The 15,666-nt window shown below is 37.5% G+C and overlaps 4 protein-coding genes across 6 annotated transcripts; 2 read left to right on the forward strand and 2 right to left on the reverse strand.

Annotated features, from left to right (window-relative positions):
* The first annotated feature begins 252 nt into the window (after nt 1-252).
* Nucleotides 253-3,119, forward strand: LOC125477977 (deSI-like protein At4g17486). Its single transcript, XM_048585556.1, has 4 exons — nt 253-666; nt 1,572-1,859; nt 2,355-2,435; nt 2,536-3,119. The coding sequence occupies exons 1-4, from the start codon at nt 513-515 to the stop codon at nt 2,694-2,696; spliced, it is 684 nt and encodes a 227-aa protein (XP_048441513.1). The 5' UTR covers nt 253-512; the 3' UTR covers nt 2,697-3,119.
* Nucleotides 3,120-3,243: 124 nt separating this feature from the next.
* LOC125477976 (acyl-protein thioesterase 1-like) lies at nt 3,244-7,040 on the reverse strand. 3 transcript variants are annotated; one of them, XM_048585543.1, is made up of 10 exons: nt 6,917-7,040; nt 5,922-6,017; nt 5,294-5,408; nt 4,986-5,022; nt 4,832-4,901; nt 4,577-4,681; nt 4,064-4,214; nt 3,893-3,975; nt 3,620-3,713; nt 3,244-3,530 (listed from the first exon to the last, which is right to left on the reverse strand). In XM_048585543.1, the coding sequence occupies exons 2-10, from the start codon at nt 5,950-5,952 to the stop codon at nt 3,446-3,448; spliced, it is 771 nt and encodes a 256-aa protein (XP_048441500.1). In that variant the 5' UTR covers nt 5,953-6,017; nt 6,917-7,040; the 3' UTR covers nt 3,244-3,445. The 3 variants fall into 3 exon arrangements, with proteins under 3 accessions (XP_048441500.1, XP_048441504.1, XP_048441511.1); XM_048585547.1 differs by having other exon boundaries at nt 6,895-6,923; XM_048585554.1 differs by lacking the exon at nt 6,917-7,040 and adding an exon at nt 6,296-6,673.
* Nucleotides 7,041-7,899: 859 nt separating this feature from the next.
* Nucleotides 7,900-9,588, reverse strand: LOC125469418 (probable receptor-like protein kinase At5g20050). Its single transcript, XM_048566762.1, has one exon. It carries the CDS (start codon nt 9,530-9,532, stop codon nt 8,036-8,038), a length of 1,497 nt encoding a protein of 498 aa, XP_048422719.1. The 5' UTR covers nt 9,533-9,588; the 3' UTR covers nt 7,900-8,035.
* A 2,294-nt stretch (nt 9,589-11,882) lies between these two features.
* On the forward strand, nt 11,883-15,226 carry LOC125477981 (protein arginine N-methyltransferase PRMT10-like). The gene is made up of 7 exons (XM_048585561.1): nt 11,883-12,095; nt 12,647-12,839; nt 12,931-13,036; nt 13,522-13,711; nt 14,037-14,222; nt 14,313-14,396; nt 14,856-15,226. Exons 1-7 carry the CDS (start codon nt 11,883-11,885, stop codon nt 15,030-15,032), a joined length of 1,149 nt encoding a protein of 382 aa, XP_048441518.1. The 3' UTR covers nt 15,033-15,226.
* Nucleotides 15,227-15,666: the final 440 nt, after the last annotated feature.

Consider the following 15,666-nt stretch of genomic DNA (forward strand, 5'->3'; position numbering starts at 1 on the left):
GAATATTTTTTTTTTGGAGCAAATCATAATTAATTATGTCATCTACTACTATTATAACTTGATTTTCTATGCTATTAAGTAAGAGATACTTCAAAATTTTTAACTGTTAAATTTTTAGTCAAGATAAAATCTAACGATGAAAACATCTAAAACATTTCATTAATCTGAAACACTATAAAATTTTAATAATATACACGTGAGAAATAGCATAAACGACACACATAAAAATTTCACCAGCTTGTCTTGCCCATGAGGTCTTTCCATTTTTGAAATTAAACTTTTTTGGTTGTGTTAATTTTTCGTTTAATTTAATCATCAGAAGTCCCAAAGCTTTCTATTTTTATCCTCGTCTGGCCGGAAGACGGATCTTTGAACTGAAGGCCGTCTCATTCAACATTCTCTCTCTGTCTCTCCGATGGCCTGAGAAGGGGAGGAGAAGAAGAACAAAAACGCAAAATTGGAAATCTTTGTGGGGCCTTTTATAGAAATTCGAAAACAATTGGGGGGTAAAAATGGGGTTGGAGAACACCTCTCGACGCGGCGGCGGGATTGAAAACAGCAGCAAGGGCTACGAGACACAGGTGGTGTTGAATGTCTACGACCTCACCCCCCTCAATAATTACACCGTCTGGTTCGGTCTCGGAATCTTTCACTCCGGTATTGAAGGTAAATTTGAAACCTTTTCAAATCCTTTTCTTTTCTTTTTTTTTTCTTTTTCTTTTTTTTTTTTGAAAATTCTGAAAGTTGATTCTTTTTTGTTTGATTTTTCGTTTCTTTATGTGTTTTGGTGATCTGGGTATCTCTGCATTTTGGTTTTCTTTGTTGGTTTTTGTTTGGTTAATTTTTGGATTCGTTTGTTTCCTTTTCTGGGCATGCTTAATTATGATGATATGCATCTATTCTTATTGTTTATGAGTTTAAAGATTGGTTTTTCAAGAAGGGAAAAAAGAAGATCGGTACTTTCAATACTTACGTGGAGAAGGAAAGATGTCGGGTTTTCAGATTTGTTTGATTCTTATTTGCAGTTTTGAAGTATGAATGTGCTTGCATATAAAGTGAAGTTATTTCTTATTATGTCATTGAATACTTTGGCTTCTTTGCATCCAATTGTAGTGAGATGTGTAGTAGGAAGAATTGAAAGGTTTACACCGGGATCTAGAGCGATGCTGTTGTATACCATATCGTATGGTGCAATGGTGATCAAGTTTTACAATGTGATATGAATTGGCCAGCTTTTTTGCTCCTTTGTACTTGGTTATGAAGCCGACCCCACTTAGTGGGAAAAGGCTTTGTTGTTGTTGTTGTACTTGGTTATGAAGAATTGGAATGTGCTGCATATCTGGGTGTGTAGGTATTAGAGATAGATTTCTCGGTGTGTTAGTCTGGTTGATTGACTTTGGATATTACTTTATTATAAGCTTTTATGAAAGTGGTTTTACAAGTCAAACTGAATCTTGAATCGTCCTTTCAGGAAATTGCACTGACCAATGAGTAAATTATCGTTCATTTCCTTGAAATGCAGATAAGGATTAATTATGTTTAACGATGTCATCTGTCTGTTGTATGAACAGTCCATGGCAAAGAGTATGGTTTTGGAGCCCATGACTTCCCAGTTAGTGGAGTTTTTGAAGTGGAACCAAGGAGCTGCCCAGGTTTCATTTATCGATGTTCCATTCAACTTGGCCGTATAAATATGCCTCCCTCTGAATTTAGGACATTTATTGAGCATGTTGCGGCAGAGTATCATGGGGATACCTATCACCTCATCTCCAAGAATTGTAACCATTTCACAGATGACATGGCACGTAGGTTGACAGAAAAACAGGTTCCTGGATGGGTGAATCGACTTGCTCGCCTAGGTAAAGAGAACTTTTCTACTGACTATTCTAGTACTCCTCTATTTCATTGGTGTTTGATCCTTTTTTTTAGAGTTTCAAGTATTATGGTCTATGGACATAATCTAGAAGCAATTAGTAGTATGTGTTAGCTGGAACTCATTTACGCTTAGATGATTTTTGAATTGATTTAGTCTGTGATGTAAATCTTTGAGATGATTGTAATTACCACATGAAATAGTTTTTTTCGTTCAGGTAGGACTGTATGAATGTCTCTTAAAACTGCAAAATCATATCATTTGTGATAGCTTTAACTTAGCCATGACCCAATCCGTGAGGGTTTGGATTTAGATGCTGTGATTTGTGTCTCTCATCTTCTTGTGTCATATTCTGTGTATTATTTCTGTGCTGCCCTTTACTTCTCATGGTGATTGGGAATTCTCGGATACATGTGCAAACGCACATGGTTATGATTTATTGCTCGAAATCTTAAGGTCCATGTTTTCGTTGTAATTTCAGGTGCCTTGTGCAGTTGTCTTCTTCCCGAAAGCCTTCAAGTGACCACTGTTAAACAGATACCCGAATACCATCATGAGTCAGGTGAGTTCCCTTGACTATTTTCAACCCAATATTTTAGTGTCTGTATTCAGCGTGGTGACTATAGCTGTTACATCACTAACATTCTTCTTTCTGGGTCCAGATTCTCTAGAAGATGGTACTGAAACCCTATCAATCACAACGCCTCGTGAGTCAGCGGAAGTTGATGATGATCAAGAAAAACGCCTGCTGTCTCCACTGGCTTCACTTTCACCGGTGGCGGGAAGTGGAGATGTAACTTTCGTTAAAGAGGCTCAAAAGTGAAACAAACCCTCAACTTGTGGAAATAGAAGAAGGAATCGCCGTTCGGAAAAAGGGTGGTTGGGCCAGTTATTGTTGTGCCTGTCTTTGTTACGGATGGCTTACTTGGAAGGAAATTACATGCTCCTGTTTCCGAAAGAAAGCCCGAATTGGTACTCATTGTCTGTGTTCACAAGCATTAAACCGACGCGTGTTTTTATACCATGTTTTGGCTTTTTCATTTCATTTTTTCAACTGAGGAATCCGAAATAGTTTGGTGTAATTTGTGATTTGTGCATGAGGGCCTTGTAAGGGAGCTGTTTTTGCAAGCGGAAACGAATCCGACTGTTTCAGTCTTTGATTTATTTATTTTTTCTAATTTTTTCAAATGTTTGAATAATGCTATAAATTGTTTCATTTTGTCTCGCAAGAGCATTTATCCGCCAAGTTCATGTTTAATTTCTTCTGTAATTTGACGCATACGCAGAAATAACTCGACAGGAAACTGCAATCTCAGGCAGTCGAAGGGAGACAACATAAACAAACCAAGGTCCTACGTTAGAGATAACTGTTTACTTCCAAACGACATGTTCTTAATTCAAATAATGAATGCCAGTTATTACATGCGAATATCGATTTAACTAGTGCCACCAGCCAAATAATAACAGGTCATAAAGGACATAAAGGTCGTACGGAACACATTAAAGTTATTGTTTCCTACATATTCTGTGCTTCTTCTTCATTTGCCGCTGCTCGAGAGTTTCACGGGCGTTCTATGAAGTCCCGTCAAGCCCCAACTTTGATCTTAGCCAAGCACAAACCTCGTCCATCTCTTCCGGAATTGTATAATGACCAAGCCTGCATACTCAAACAAATCATTCTTGTATTTCATTGTGTTAATAAATTTTTATGCAACAACTTTTCAACATAATCTAAGAATCACATACCTGTTGTAGGATTTGAATGTCACATTCTGAAAGCCAGTTGAACTTAAGGTCTGCGACGATTTCTCACCAAACTTGTAAGGAACCACATCATCACCTGCAATAAATCACATCCACAGCATTATGAACTAGGCCCGGCTTAGAATTTAAAATTCGGAGTGCCTACGCAAGAAGATGCTAGAGACAAGGATGCACAAAACCTTTTCTTCGATGAAGACAAATTCAAGAGACTAATAAAACCAACAAATTTTTTATACGAGAGATAATAGTGCATACTTTTCCCATGACATAACAAAAGCGGAATGGAGGCAGCACGCCTTGCAGCTTCATCTACTTCTTCTAACTTCTTACCCAAGGTCCTGAAAGAGAATGGGAATTGTAACTATAGGCACTTAAATATACCGCAAAAGAATTCAGTCGAGATGAGGAGAGTGTAAGAGGCCAAACTTGGAACATGGAAGCCATCCGCTTAGTCCAACAACGGCACTCAGATTGCATGGGTATTGATTACCATTCCCATATTTTCTTGTAGAGAAGCAGGTGGCGGAGTATAGTGCAGTAGCTGCACCCATACTAAAACCTCCAATGCCAAGTTTAACTGTAACAGAAAAAACTCGACACAATGATATTGAAATCCATTTAGTTTACCAAAGGTAAAACTACAGTTGAAAGTTCAAAAGTGTATGTGGTGTTAGAATTATGGCATTAACAAAGTTTCGTGGAAGAGGCGTCCTGCATAGATTTTACTTTGAAAAAAAGCTACCATAATTTACAAGTTCATACAGAGGCAATATTGGCCCCACAGAGAAGAGGGGTAAATTATTTGAAGTTGTCTTTTCAAAACATCTCATCGATCAGTAGGGGCAATGAAATCTAAGTATCCACTCAGAAACAATTCAAACAAATGATAGCGGCAATTGGAGTTCATCAAATGCTAAAATCGAGCAAGAGGAGACATACTGTCATCAGGCTCTGTCGATAACAATTTTGCAACATGTGTTGCAGAAGCATCCAAACCCTCTACATCATCCAGAGCATCTTCCGAAAGTTCTCCAACATCAAACCCTGTTCATATCACATAAGCATTTTAGGGGAGTTAATGACGTTTGATTCTAGTATCCAATACACCAAATGACATTTTCTTTTTCTGTCACTAAAATCGGGTCAACTGCTGAACATACATTAGCGTGTGGATTATTAATGGAAAAAACTCACAAGCAGTGGAAGGAAAGCCACCAAGAACTGAAATTGGCTGAGTAGGAGCAGTTGGACAGATCCACTTAATCTGCATCACATAAATTTCACCACAAGTCATTACAGTAAATTATGAAAATTCAATTTCCATTAGTTTGAATGTATTTATTCTTACATTTGGAAGAGGGAGGGATTCCAAGAGCTGGGACCAGCTGTCAGACAGAAAAATATAAATCTTAAACAAAATTTTACGACTTCAAGTGCATACATATAAAGAAAAAAGGATAAATCTAATTTCTATAGATCACATGATTCTCTAGTTTTATTCACACAAAAAAAAAAAAAAAAAATTTACTTTTCCCTTTTACGAAGGAACTTAGAAATTAAGAAAAAAGTCATTTATATGAAACACTTCCTCAGTTTTTTAATTACTGCGCAACCTTCAGAAAATTGGTAACATGAGCAATGGGGCCAAAGTATCACCTTGAACCATTATCGCCGAGGCCATGTAGCCAAACTACGGTGGCCTGGTGTTTGCCTTTAGGTCTGACTACATAGGTTCTTCCAAACTCAAACGCCCTCCTAGCAGTTCTACCACCTGAAATCATGTTACAACCAAATTTAATGAGAAAGGTGTAAATAACAGAACCAATGAAACCTCAGGCAAACTGATAAGCATGAAAGATAGCCCAAAATCTTCAACAAGGAAAATGGAAGAACCATAAAAGCATGAGTGATCTCTTCGTTTTTTTACTAGAATATTTTACAAATTCTTATAAAAGGACAGGATATGTTTTCTTATTGTTGCTAGCTCTTAGATAGTGGATATTAATGTTCGAGTAATGGTTTGGTTTAAGAACAAATGGGATCCTAGTCATATGCTTCTAGCTCATAAAATATACGAGTCGACTTGTACACAGCGTCATTAGTAGACAGGTCCGTTGGTGTCAAGTTGTTTGACACGATCAATTAATTAGGTAGGGTTAAGGTTAATTGTCCTTTGACACAAACACAAAATGACATGACTCAGTCACCACTCATGGATATGGCAATCAGTATCAAAACTTCTTTACAAGATAATAGCAAAGGAAAGAAAGGCAAACAAACTAACCAGAACCAACAGATGGACCAGTAAAGCTCATATTACGTCCCTCAAGTAAATACCACTGACCAAACTCCTCTGCAGCAAGTGTACAGAGCACAGATCCTGCAATTAAGAAACACCAGAAAATTCATATAAGCTTTACAACTTTGAAACCATAATGTTAAAACAAATAAAGTACACATAGTTAAAATGTTGGAGCAACCTCCGAAAACTCAAACAAGCAGTTGCATAAAATTACTTTGACAATGCTAGCAAACATTTAACCTTCAGTACATGATCATTACAAAACTAGTGAGGTCAATATGTAACTACTTCCTAAACTCCGGCTGCAGGAAATACAATTTTGAGAGCTGTCAGCTCACATAGATTTCCATCTGTACCTCGATTCGCCACTGGTTTCTAGTAGAAGCAGGGCCGGACGAGGCTAAGGCTAACTTCCCTCCCCAGACCAATCGGACAGCATCTTCCTCATCATATCAAGAACGTGAAAACCTTAATCTAATCCGAACAACACTAACACAAGGGCATTCGAAGAATAGCAACTCGGGTTCTGCATTAGGAGTTTTGGTCTTCCCAAATGCCAAACAGATACACATGCACCATAGGCTGCTTCAATCACTCTTTTCAACCATATGGGCTAAAATAACAAGAAATTTTGCAATCTTTAACATTGTTCCTAACACCTCATAATCCAGAAACCAAAAATTTTATTAAAAAAAAACCAAAACAGAAAAACTAAAATCATTACAAAAATTTGCAATCTACCATAAATCGAACCACACAATCCAATAACACAATTAAAAAAAAAAAAAAAACCCCAGAACTCAAAAATTAAAGGCTTGGTTCGGTTCCTACAAAACAGCAAAACAGAAACTAGAAATGATATAAAGATTGAATTTTTAAAATTAAGTTAAGCAAATTAAAAAAACAAAATCAGATAAAATTGAGCAGAAAATAAAATTGGGTTTTAGGGTTTTACGCCATTGATGCAGAGTGCATACCTCAGTCAAGCCTTGGACGCTGTCTCCCTTCCCCTTTCCCTTCGTCCCCAAATATTTAGTTCACCCCCCCCGTTTCTGTCGTTTTATGTTCTGCCTTCGCAATTCAGAGTGTCGTTTTCAATTGAAGCGCTTATAAGTGCTGAGGATTCTCATCCGTCGATCTTCGTAGCACCATCTATGTGTGCCACGTGTCTGTGAAATATGAAGGGTGAAGGACAAATTCCAGAATCAGTAATATATGGAAGCACTTTTCCTTACCGTCCTAAACTTGGGTAATCTGTCATGTGTCATTCACTCAACCTAGATTAATTTGTTTCAAAATTTAAAAGGTAACATTTAAATGTAAGTTAATTAGAGTTACGTGAAAGGATACATGGCAAATGATTAGTTGTATGATAAGAATGCAACAAAATATAGTGGTGAGCAAAAATGCACCTATAATATACACGGACACTTAAGATTAGTTGTATGATAAGCATAGACCAAAATATAGTGGGAGCAAAAATGCTCCTGTAATATACACAGACACTTGAAATACTGGACATTGGTCCTATCGCATTCATAAAATCATGTTCTTTTCCTCCAGGTATAACTGTCTAATGATATTTTTCTTTGTTATGAGTGAACAGTTAGCTTCAACTCTTGTTAATTACTTGTTCGATACTAAATTTATTACGTTGGCCCATTACATGACTTAATTAGAGAGTTCAACAGACTTGACGATATACAGTAAAGTGGAACAAGGAATTTAGTTTCGAAGGTGAGTTACATGCCGAAGGGAGAGGGGAATTATGATTTGTGAACATTTTTAAGGACAATACAAAAATGAATTTGAATATTTCTTTATCGATAGTTTAATACACAAGTGTATACCACAGATAATTAAGAGTAACAGAAGATTAGAAGATGTTCATATATATGAAGGAGCATAAAATTTATAACATCAAAGATCATATTTTCCGCACTCTCAACACTTACGCTTATGTATTAAAAGATGTTCATATATATAAAGGAGCATAAAATTTACCACGAAGAAAAAATTGGTGAGCCTAAAAAGTGCATTGTTTAGACTAAAATATCTATAAATTAAGAAGCAACTAATCAATCATGTCTATGGATCTATCTTGGAGTTATCATGGACATTGCATCTCCATATGACCATGTTGATGCGGATGCATCATTGCTCCCTATTTGTGTTGCCAAGGCGGCACCACCAATCTTTGGCCTCCTATTGCCGTTCGCCGCCTCTTCATCCATTGCTGAAAAATCGACAACCACCATTTGGGTGTCGGGAGGCTCCTCCACGGGCGTCCGGCCCTCGAGCATTTCCACCACATGTGACATGGTAGGCCTAAGCCTAGCCCTCTCTTGTATGCACCACAAAGCTATATGAACTAGTCTTTTTATCTCCTTTTCATCCATGCCTCCGCTTTCTATTAGCCTTTGATCAACAACTTCCATAAGCTTGCCTTCTCTCATTTTCTCAGTCACAATTTTGGGAAAATACTCCCTTTTCCTGTGGGACTTGTCGTTGGCGCCCATTTCGACAAAGCTAACGTTTCTCCGCCCTCCGATCATCTCAAGAAGCACCATTCCATAACTGTACACATCCGTTTTTTCAGAAATTCCATGCTCCAAGAGCCACTCAGGAGCTAAGTAGCCTCTAGTCCCCCGAATCGTGGTCATAACTCTACTCTCGTCTTTCCCCATTAGTTTCGAAAGGCCAAAATCCGCCACAATTGCCCTGTAATTCTCATCCAAAAGTATGTTCTCTGGCTTCACATCAAGGTGCAAAATCCTTGACCTGCAATCATGATGCAGGTAAGAAAGCGCTTTAGCAACATCAATTGCAACCCTGTACCTTGAGTCCCAAGGCAAGCACCCACCACACCGAATAGACCTTCCCTTTTGAGAGAAAATCCACAAATCCAACGATCCATTTGGGATGAAATCATAAACCAAGAAACGCGGTCCTGCGGGAACACAACAATAACCGAGAAGGCGCACAAGACTGATATGTTGCAGGCTTGCAATTGCCGCAACTTCTGACTTGAATTCCCTCTCTCCGCGCTCCTCTACATCGAGCTTTTTCACTGCCACTTGAGTCCCATCACTTAGAATCCCTTTGTAAACAGAAGCTGAAGCCCCTTTCCCAACCAGTGTCTCGAAATGATCTGTTGCATCCTCTAGCTCCTTGTACCTAAACTTCGTAGGAACCCCTGCAACTTTTCGAAGAAAACTATACTCCACGCGCAGCTCGCGGCCTTCTGACGCATGTTTTGATTCCAAGAGCCTTCTCCGGAAATTGTAATGATGTCTGATCACTAGCCATACAAACACAGCAAGGATCACAGCAACACCTGCCCCACAAATGAGAAAGAAAGTTGGGGTAAGTTTGAGAGAGATTCGTGCAACGATTATGAAGACAACGAGAGTGATGATCGACGATGCAGCTACTATCTTAGCTTTTCTGTCCTCCATTGCTAAAGCTTCATTCTTGTTTACAGATAAAGAGAGATAAGAGAGAGGGAAGTTTCTCTCTTTTGACATGATCCAGTCTCTCTCTGTGACAAAAAACATAGTTTTATGGTAATAATATTCTTTTGAATATTGCATTATTTAATTAAACGGAAGAAATGTTTGCATCTACGGATCAGCCAAGAGTTGAAATAATATGATACAACCCAGAAGTCACCTAATTTCTTGTCTGACTTTCATTGTAATATGTAAGGCTTTTATCTGGTCAATTAGTTGGAAGGGTAAACCCTATTTGGAAACATATATTCTGCAGAAATACATACATATATATATATATATTTTTTTTTCTTCTGAAATCAAATAGCTGTTCACATCTAAGTTTCGCATGAGATGTTACAAATGACTCTAAAGCCGATTCCGTTTCATAAACGTTTACATCAGTTTCATAAATATTTACATGCTAAAAATTTATGAATCAGTCACTGCTTGCATTACTTAATAAATCACCAATTACACGAAAGAAAATACCAATTAGCATATGAAAAGGATGAAGTGAAAAATAATCTGACCTAGTCATTGACCATAAACAAATGATAGTTTTGAACATCTTGACTGATTCAATCCCTTTAGGTAAAGACAGGTGCCTTAACCGTCAATTGTACTCAAAGCGACGTTTTTCTTGATTGACATTGACTGAATTCGTATTTTATTCGAAAACCTGACCAAATCCGAGATTAATTTCCGAGTAGCAAAACTGCAAGACCGAGTCCGAATAAGTTAACAGGTTCAAAGAATCCGCAATATATTACGGATGATGAAACCTAAAACAATGTTCTGATTGCTGATGCTGCATCAGTAATGCACCAAAAACCGAGGATTAACGGGAGATTTCCAACTAATTTGGGTTCATGTGATACTGCATAGATTCGTATCGTGATAACAAATTATAGGGCCTTTGTTTTTGTTGTTGCAAACAAAACCACATAAACCAACGGCTCAATTCTACTACTGTTGAAATGATACAAAACAAACTTTTTAAGCACAATGTATGTTGTGCTCTGATACAAGTTCTTTTTCTTTTGGTTGCAGTGGAGGGTTTTGAACTCGACTTACATAAATTAAAAATCCTATTCTCCGCAATCTCATCATTTACGCTTATGTATTATAATCTTACTATGATTGATTGAATGATGTTAGGAAACCACATTTATGTATATCTATCATATCATTTCTCTAATAAATGTAGAAGTTCATCAATACAAGTAGGTTTTGCTTCTGTTAAAAACATGATACGATATAGAACATATATATGGTGTCCTAACATTATCCATTTTGACTATTAGGGTTGTAAATTTTGTTTATCTTCGACTTAGATTTTGGAGTGCGAGAGTAGAATTCAGAAGTTTTGGTCGTTTAAGTAGGAATATCAAATGTACTAACCAATTTAAGGCAATACGACGCTAATCACTTGTTTAATTCTCTTGCAATGTAATAACATGATTCAAAATTACTTACTATTAACTATGTATGTTCGCACTGCAATATTATTTTTGCAAAATTTCACTTAAATTTAATATCATGAATTAGAATTCTATAAGAGCATCTCCAGCGACCATCTAATTGCCCGGGTTGAACTGCCCTCGGCCAAAAAAAATGTGATCCAGCGGTGGAAAAAGTTAGAGGTGATTGGGTGGAAGAGACAACAGCGCCTCCTCCCCCCACACGTGCTGCCTCGCAAAGCCAAACAACTCTTTCTTGATCTACTCGAGCCGTTGGATTTCCTACAGCCTTTAATCTGGGCCGTTGGCTTCCAACAATAAATTAATTTGTCCAATCTGGTCAACTGCCACGTGGTACAATCCTAACATTCCAACAGTAATAATTTAAAAAAACAACGGCCAAGATTATTTTAACTGTAAAACATCCAAAAAATAACCAAAAAATTCCTAATTTTTTTTCAAAAACACCCAATTTTTTTCTTTCTATAATACCCAAACCATATTCTTCATTCTTCACACCACAACTCAACATTTTTTATTATGATTTTATCCCCTATTTTAAAATTAATTATGTTTGTTGTAATGCTATGATTTTTCGTTGTATTTGAAATTATTTATTGGAATGAAAATGCTAAGGAGACTCTCTCAAAAATAAAAAATAAGGTCAAGAAAACATAAATAAAGTGAAACAAATTTCAAGATTGAAAATGAAAATTAACAAGTTAAAGTGAAACGAATTTTAAATTTAAATGAATAAATGAAGACTTTTAAGTAACGTAAGGTCGAATCAAAATTGGGTTTTTATAGTTATGCCCTAATTTATTAATAAGACTTTGCAAGTGGCAAGTTGACGCAATGGCTATATCGACGTTGCCCTAAAACCCCAATACAAAAAGCCCCTCCTCTCTCTTCCCTTCATCTTGCCCGACCAAGAGAGAGCATTTCACTGACCACTACCAGTCCGCCACCACCATTTCCTGCATAACTTCATGGGAAGCTACAAAAACGGCGTCGTCGGGGACCAAAGCGGCACCAGCAATGGCGACGCTGGCGGCGCCGCGGTGGACAAAGGCGTCGACTTCGCCAACTACTTCTGCACCTACGCCTTCCTCTACCACCAGAAGGAGATGCTCTCCGATCGAGTCCGCATGGACGCTTATTACAACGCCGTTTTCAAGAACACGCACCACTTCCATGGCAAGGTACAACACCTCATAGCCCACTAGTTAATTATTCTTTTGTCCCCTGTTTCGTTGCTCTGTGAACCGGAAAGAACTAAACTTTACTGGAAAGAGCTATAAATTTTACCCTCTGTTGTTATACTATCGAAAAGTTGAGATTAATTTAGTTCTAAGAACCGAAAAGGAAAAGTTACTGAAAAAGCTGTATTTTAACTCAGCTTTGCTTTGTAGTAGACATTTGTTTCTTCGGAATGTTATAATCGTGTTATACTGTCGAAATTTGGGATTATTGGTTTTAAGAACCGAAAAGGACAAAACTTTACTGAAAAGGCTGTATTTTAAACTCAGCGTTGCTTTGAAGTAGACATTTGTTTCTTTGGAATGTGAAATTTTTTCATACCATCTCAAAGTTGGGATTAATTTGGTTTCTTGGACAGAAAAGAACGAAATTTTGCTGAAAATGGTGTCTCTTACTTATCTTTGCTATGTAGTAGACATTTGTTTCTTAGGAATGTGAGAATTTTGTTGTGCTATTGGATATTTGGGACTAATTTGGTTTAGTTGTGGAGCAGGCTGTGTTGGATGTGGGAGCAGGGAGTGGCATTCTTGCAATTTGGTCAGCGCAAGCCGGGGCGAGGAAGGTTTACGCCGTTGAAGCGACTTCCATGGCTGAACATGCACGTGCTGTTGTGAAAGCGAATAACCTTCAAGACGTGGTTGAGGTGATTGAGGGCTCCATGGAGGATGTTGTCCTGCCAGAGAAAGGTTTGGCATTGTTGAAGAATTTGACAATTTAGGTTTTAATAATGTTGTTTTGATTCGTGTCATGCTTATGTAATTCTGTATTGGTGCACAGTGGATGTGATAATTTCGGAGTGGATGGGGTATTTCCTACTGCGTGAATCGATGTTTGATTCGGTGATATGCGCGCGTGACCGATGGTTAAAGCCAACTGGAGTCATGTAAGTTTTCCCTGGCATTTACATCAGATGTTGCAAACCCACACTGTTATAACTATTACTTTGTGTTCGTAGTCTAAAGTTTGGTGAATTTCTGTTCTACTGAGTACTGAAAAAGATCTGTATTTATCTGAAACTCAACACTTGCATCCGTTTATGCATCTGTTTATAAGTCATCTGAATGCAGCCCCATGTGACAAGATTATATGGGTACTTGTCGAAAAGCTTTCATGTCTTTTGAAAATGTGATAAATTGTTTTTTCGAACTGTGCTTTCACCAATTCCTTATCTCCTCGTTATTGGTCCTTAGATTTGAGTCCTGGAGTTTGCTTGTACCACGATGGGAATAATCAGTATTCTGTCTGTTGGAGGGAAGGAAATTTATTTTGACCCTGTTACCACTAGTTTTAGTATGTTAATTAGGCAATCCTCAAATTGTTTACTGATGATTTTAAATTATAACTTGGAATGAATTTGTGGTTTCATAGGTATCCTAGCCATGCTACTATGTGGGTGGCACCTATTAGGACTGGATTGGGGGATCAAAAAAGTAATGATTATGAGTCTTCTATGGACCATTGGGAACGTTTCGCAGATGAGACCAAAAATTATTATGGTGTTGATATGAGTGTGCTAACAAAGCCTTTCTCTCAAGAACAGAAGAAATACTATCTTCAGGTAATTCCTATAATTATACGAGTGTTCAGTTCATCATAGTCTGTTGATATACTTGTATTTTATGTTACACATTGCTGTGTGGTTCAGGTAGAGTCTCCGTATACTGTACTGTACATATGGTTTTAGTCTGGATTTTCCAACTTACTAAAAATTTCTTTTCTTTTTTCTTTCTTTATCTCACTATGTTCAGTCATACTTAATTCTTGACATCACTTTCTCTACTATAAAGAAAATGGAACACAATAGATGTTCTTCAATTTGTCAATTAATGCATACTCCTTTGGGTGTCCAATATCCTAAATTGCACGCTATGAAATTTCTGCAGACATCATTGTGGAACAACCTTCATCCGCATCAAGTTATAGGGACAGCTGCTTCAATAAAGGAGATTGATTGTTTAACTGCCTCGGTCACTGACATCCTTGAAGTCAAATCAAACTTTTCATCAACAGTAACTCTTCAGAACACAAGGCTCTGTGGCTACGGGGGATGGTTTGATGTTCAATTTCGAGTAAGTTGATATTCACATCCCTTTATCTTTTTGAATGAAAAAACTCTCAATATTTTCATGCTCAATGTAACATAAAACTTGGTGTACCAGGGAAGAAAGGAGGATCCAGCTCAGGAAGAGGTTGAGTTGACTACCGCTCCTAGTGTGAATGATGGTACTCACTGGGGCCAACAGGTTTGTTCTGCCAAAAATCCTTTGCCTCTTATTTTTGTAATTGTCAAGGTCAACATGCCGTTGGGCAATATCATAGGAAGATGCAAATTTCAATGAAAAAAAAAATATCAACTTTGCAAATCTTTACTTCATCTATCTGTACCACTGTTAGTTTTGTGTAATTAGAGCCTATAATTCCTATAGTGACAGGCCACTGAATAAGTAGAATATCACAATTAACTTTGAGTAATTTTGTCTGTTACCTTCTTTTATACATAGGCACAATTCCAGGAACCATATAATGAGTAAAGGCATGACAAATTTATGTGGAGCACGTTGATAAATTTTACTAAAATTTAGCTTTTGTGGAATAATCTTTGATGTAACGTTTTCGTTACTATGTTCTAGGAAATCCAATAAAAATTGATTTCACAGCACTTAATTTTCTTCCATGCTTGTCCCCCCTTGTTTATTGGACAGGTTTTCCTGTTGAACCCTCCTGCTCGCATCACTGAAGGGGATCAACTAAATGGTTCTTTCTCAATGAAACGATCAAAGGAGAATCATAGATTGATGGAGGCTGAGTTCAGCTGTGAGATTAGACAGCAATCTGGCGAGTTAGTTCCTCGTTTCACAGATAGATATTTCATAGAGTGACCGGAGACACAGATCCTGTAAGACTGGATTGTAAGATGTGATCAATCCTCCAAATCATATGTGCAAGTTGTGTGGGAGTTTTGCAGCGGGCTTTGCAGCCGTTTTACTATCCTTAGATATTCGTTACGTCTTGATTTTTTGATATTTTGAAGCTAAGTTATGTCAATTTGATGAGAACTAGGTCCTTATGGTCACATTTAGTTTTGCAGTGTCACACCAGAGAACGTTTGAACCCCTTTTCCCCCTTTTTCTGGGTTCCGTTCAAACGTCTATACGGCCCCAAAATGTATCATACTCTTTCCGGAAAATATCTGATGAATTTTTCAAAACAAAATATCATGTCCTAGGGTTGAGATTTAATGTGGTTATTCAGTTTTAGTTAGCTGTTTGTCGAATCCCAGTTTTAGCAAGCTCTTAGTAACGATACACCCCAGAATGGCATCTAGTTCATGAAAACTAGCAACCAGATATGAAACCTGGATTCATATGTTTGTTTTGTTTTGACAAAGCATTCTAAGCCACTTTATTCTACGACGAAAGGAAATTGAAATTGAATTAGGAGCAGGGACGAGGGTACTTCTTTATCCAATTGGTCTATTTTATATCTTTTCACATGACCTTCGACTCAAATGTT

Source organism: the organism of the source record quoted next, unplaced genomic scaffold (genome assembly GCF_019419815.1).
Source record: "Pyrus x bretschneideri cultivar Hongxiangsu unplaced genomic scaffold, Pyrus_bretschneideri_v1 Contig1, whole genome shotgun sequence".
NCBI lineage: Eukaryota > Viridiplantae > Streptophyta > Magnoliopsida > Rosales > Rosaceae > Pyrus > Pyrus x bretschneideri.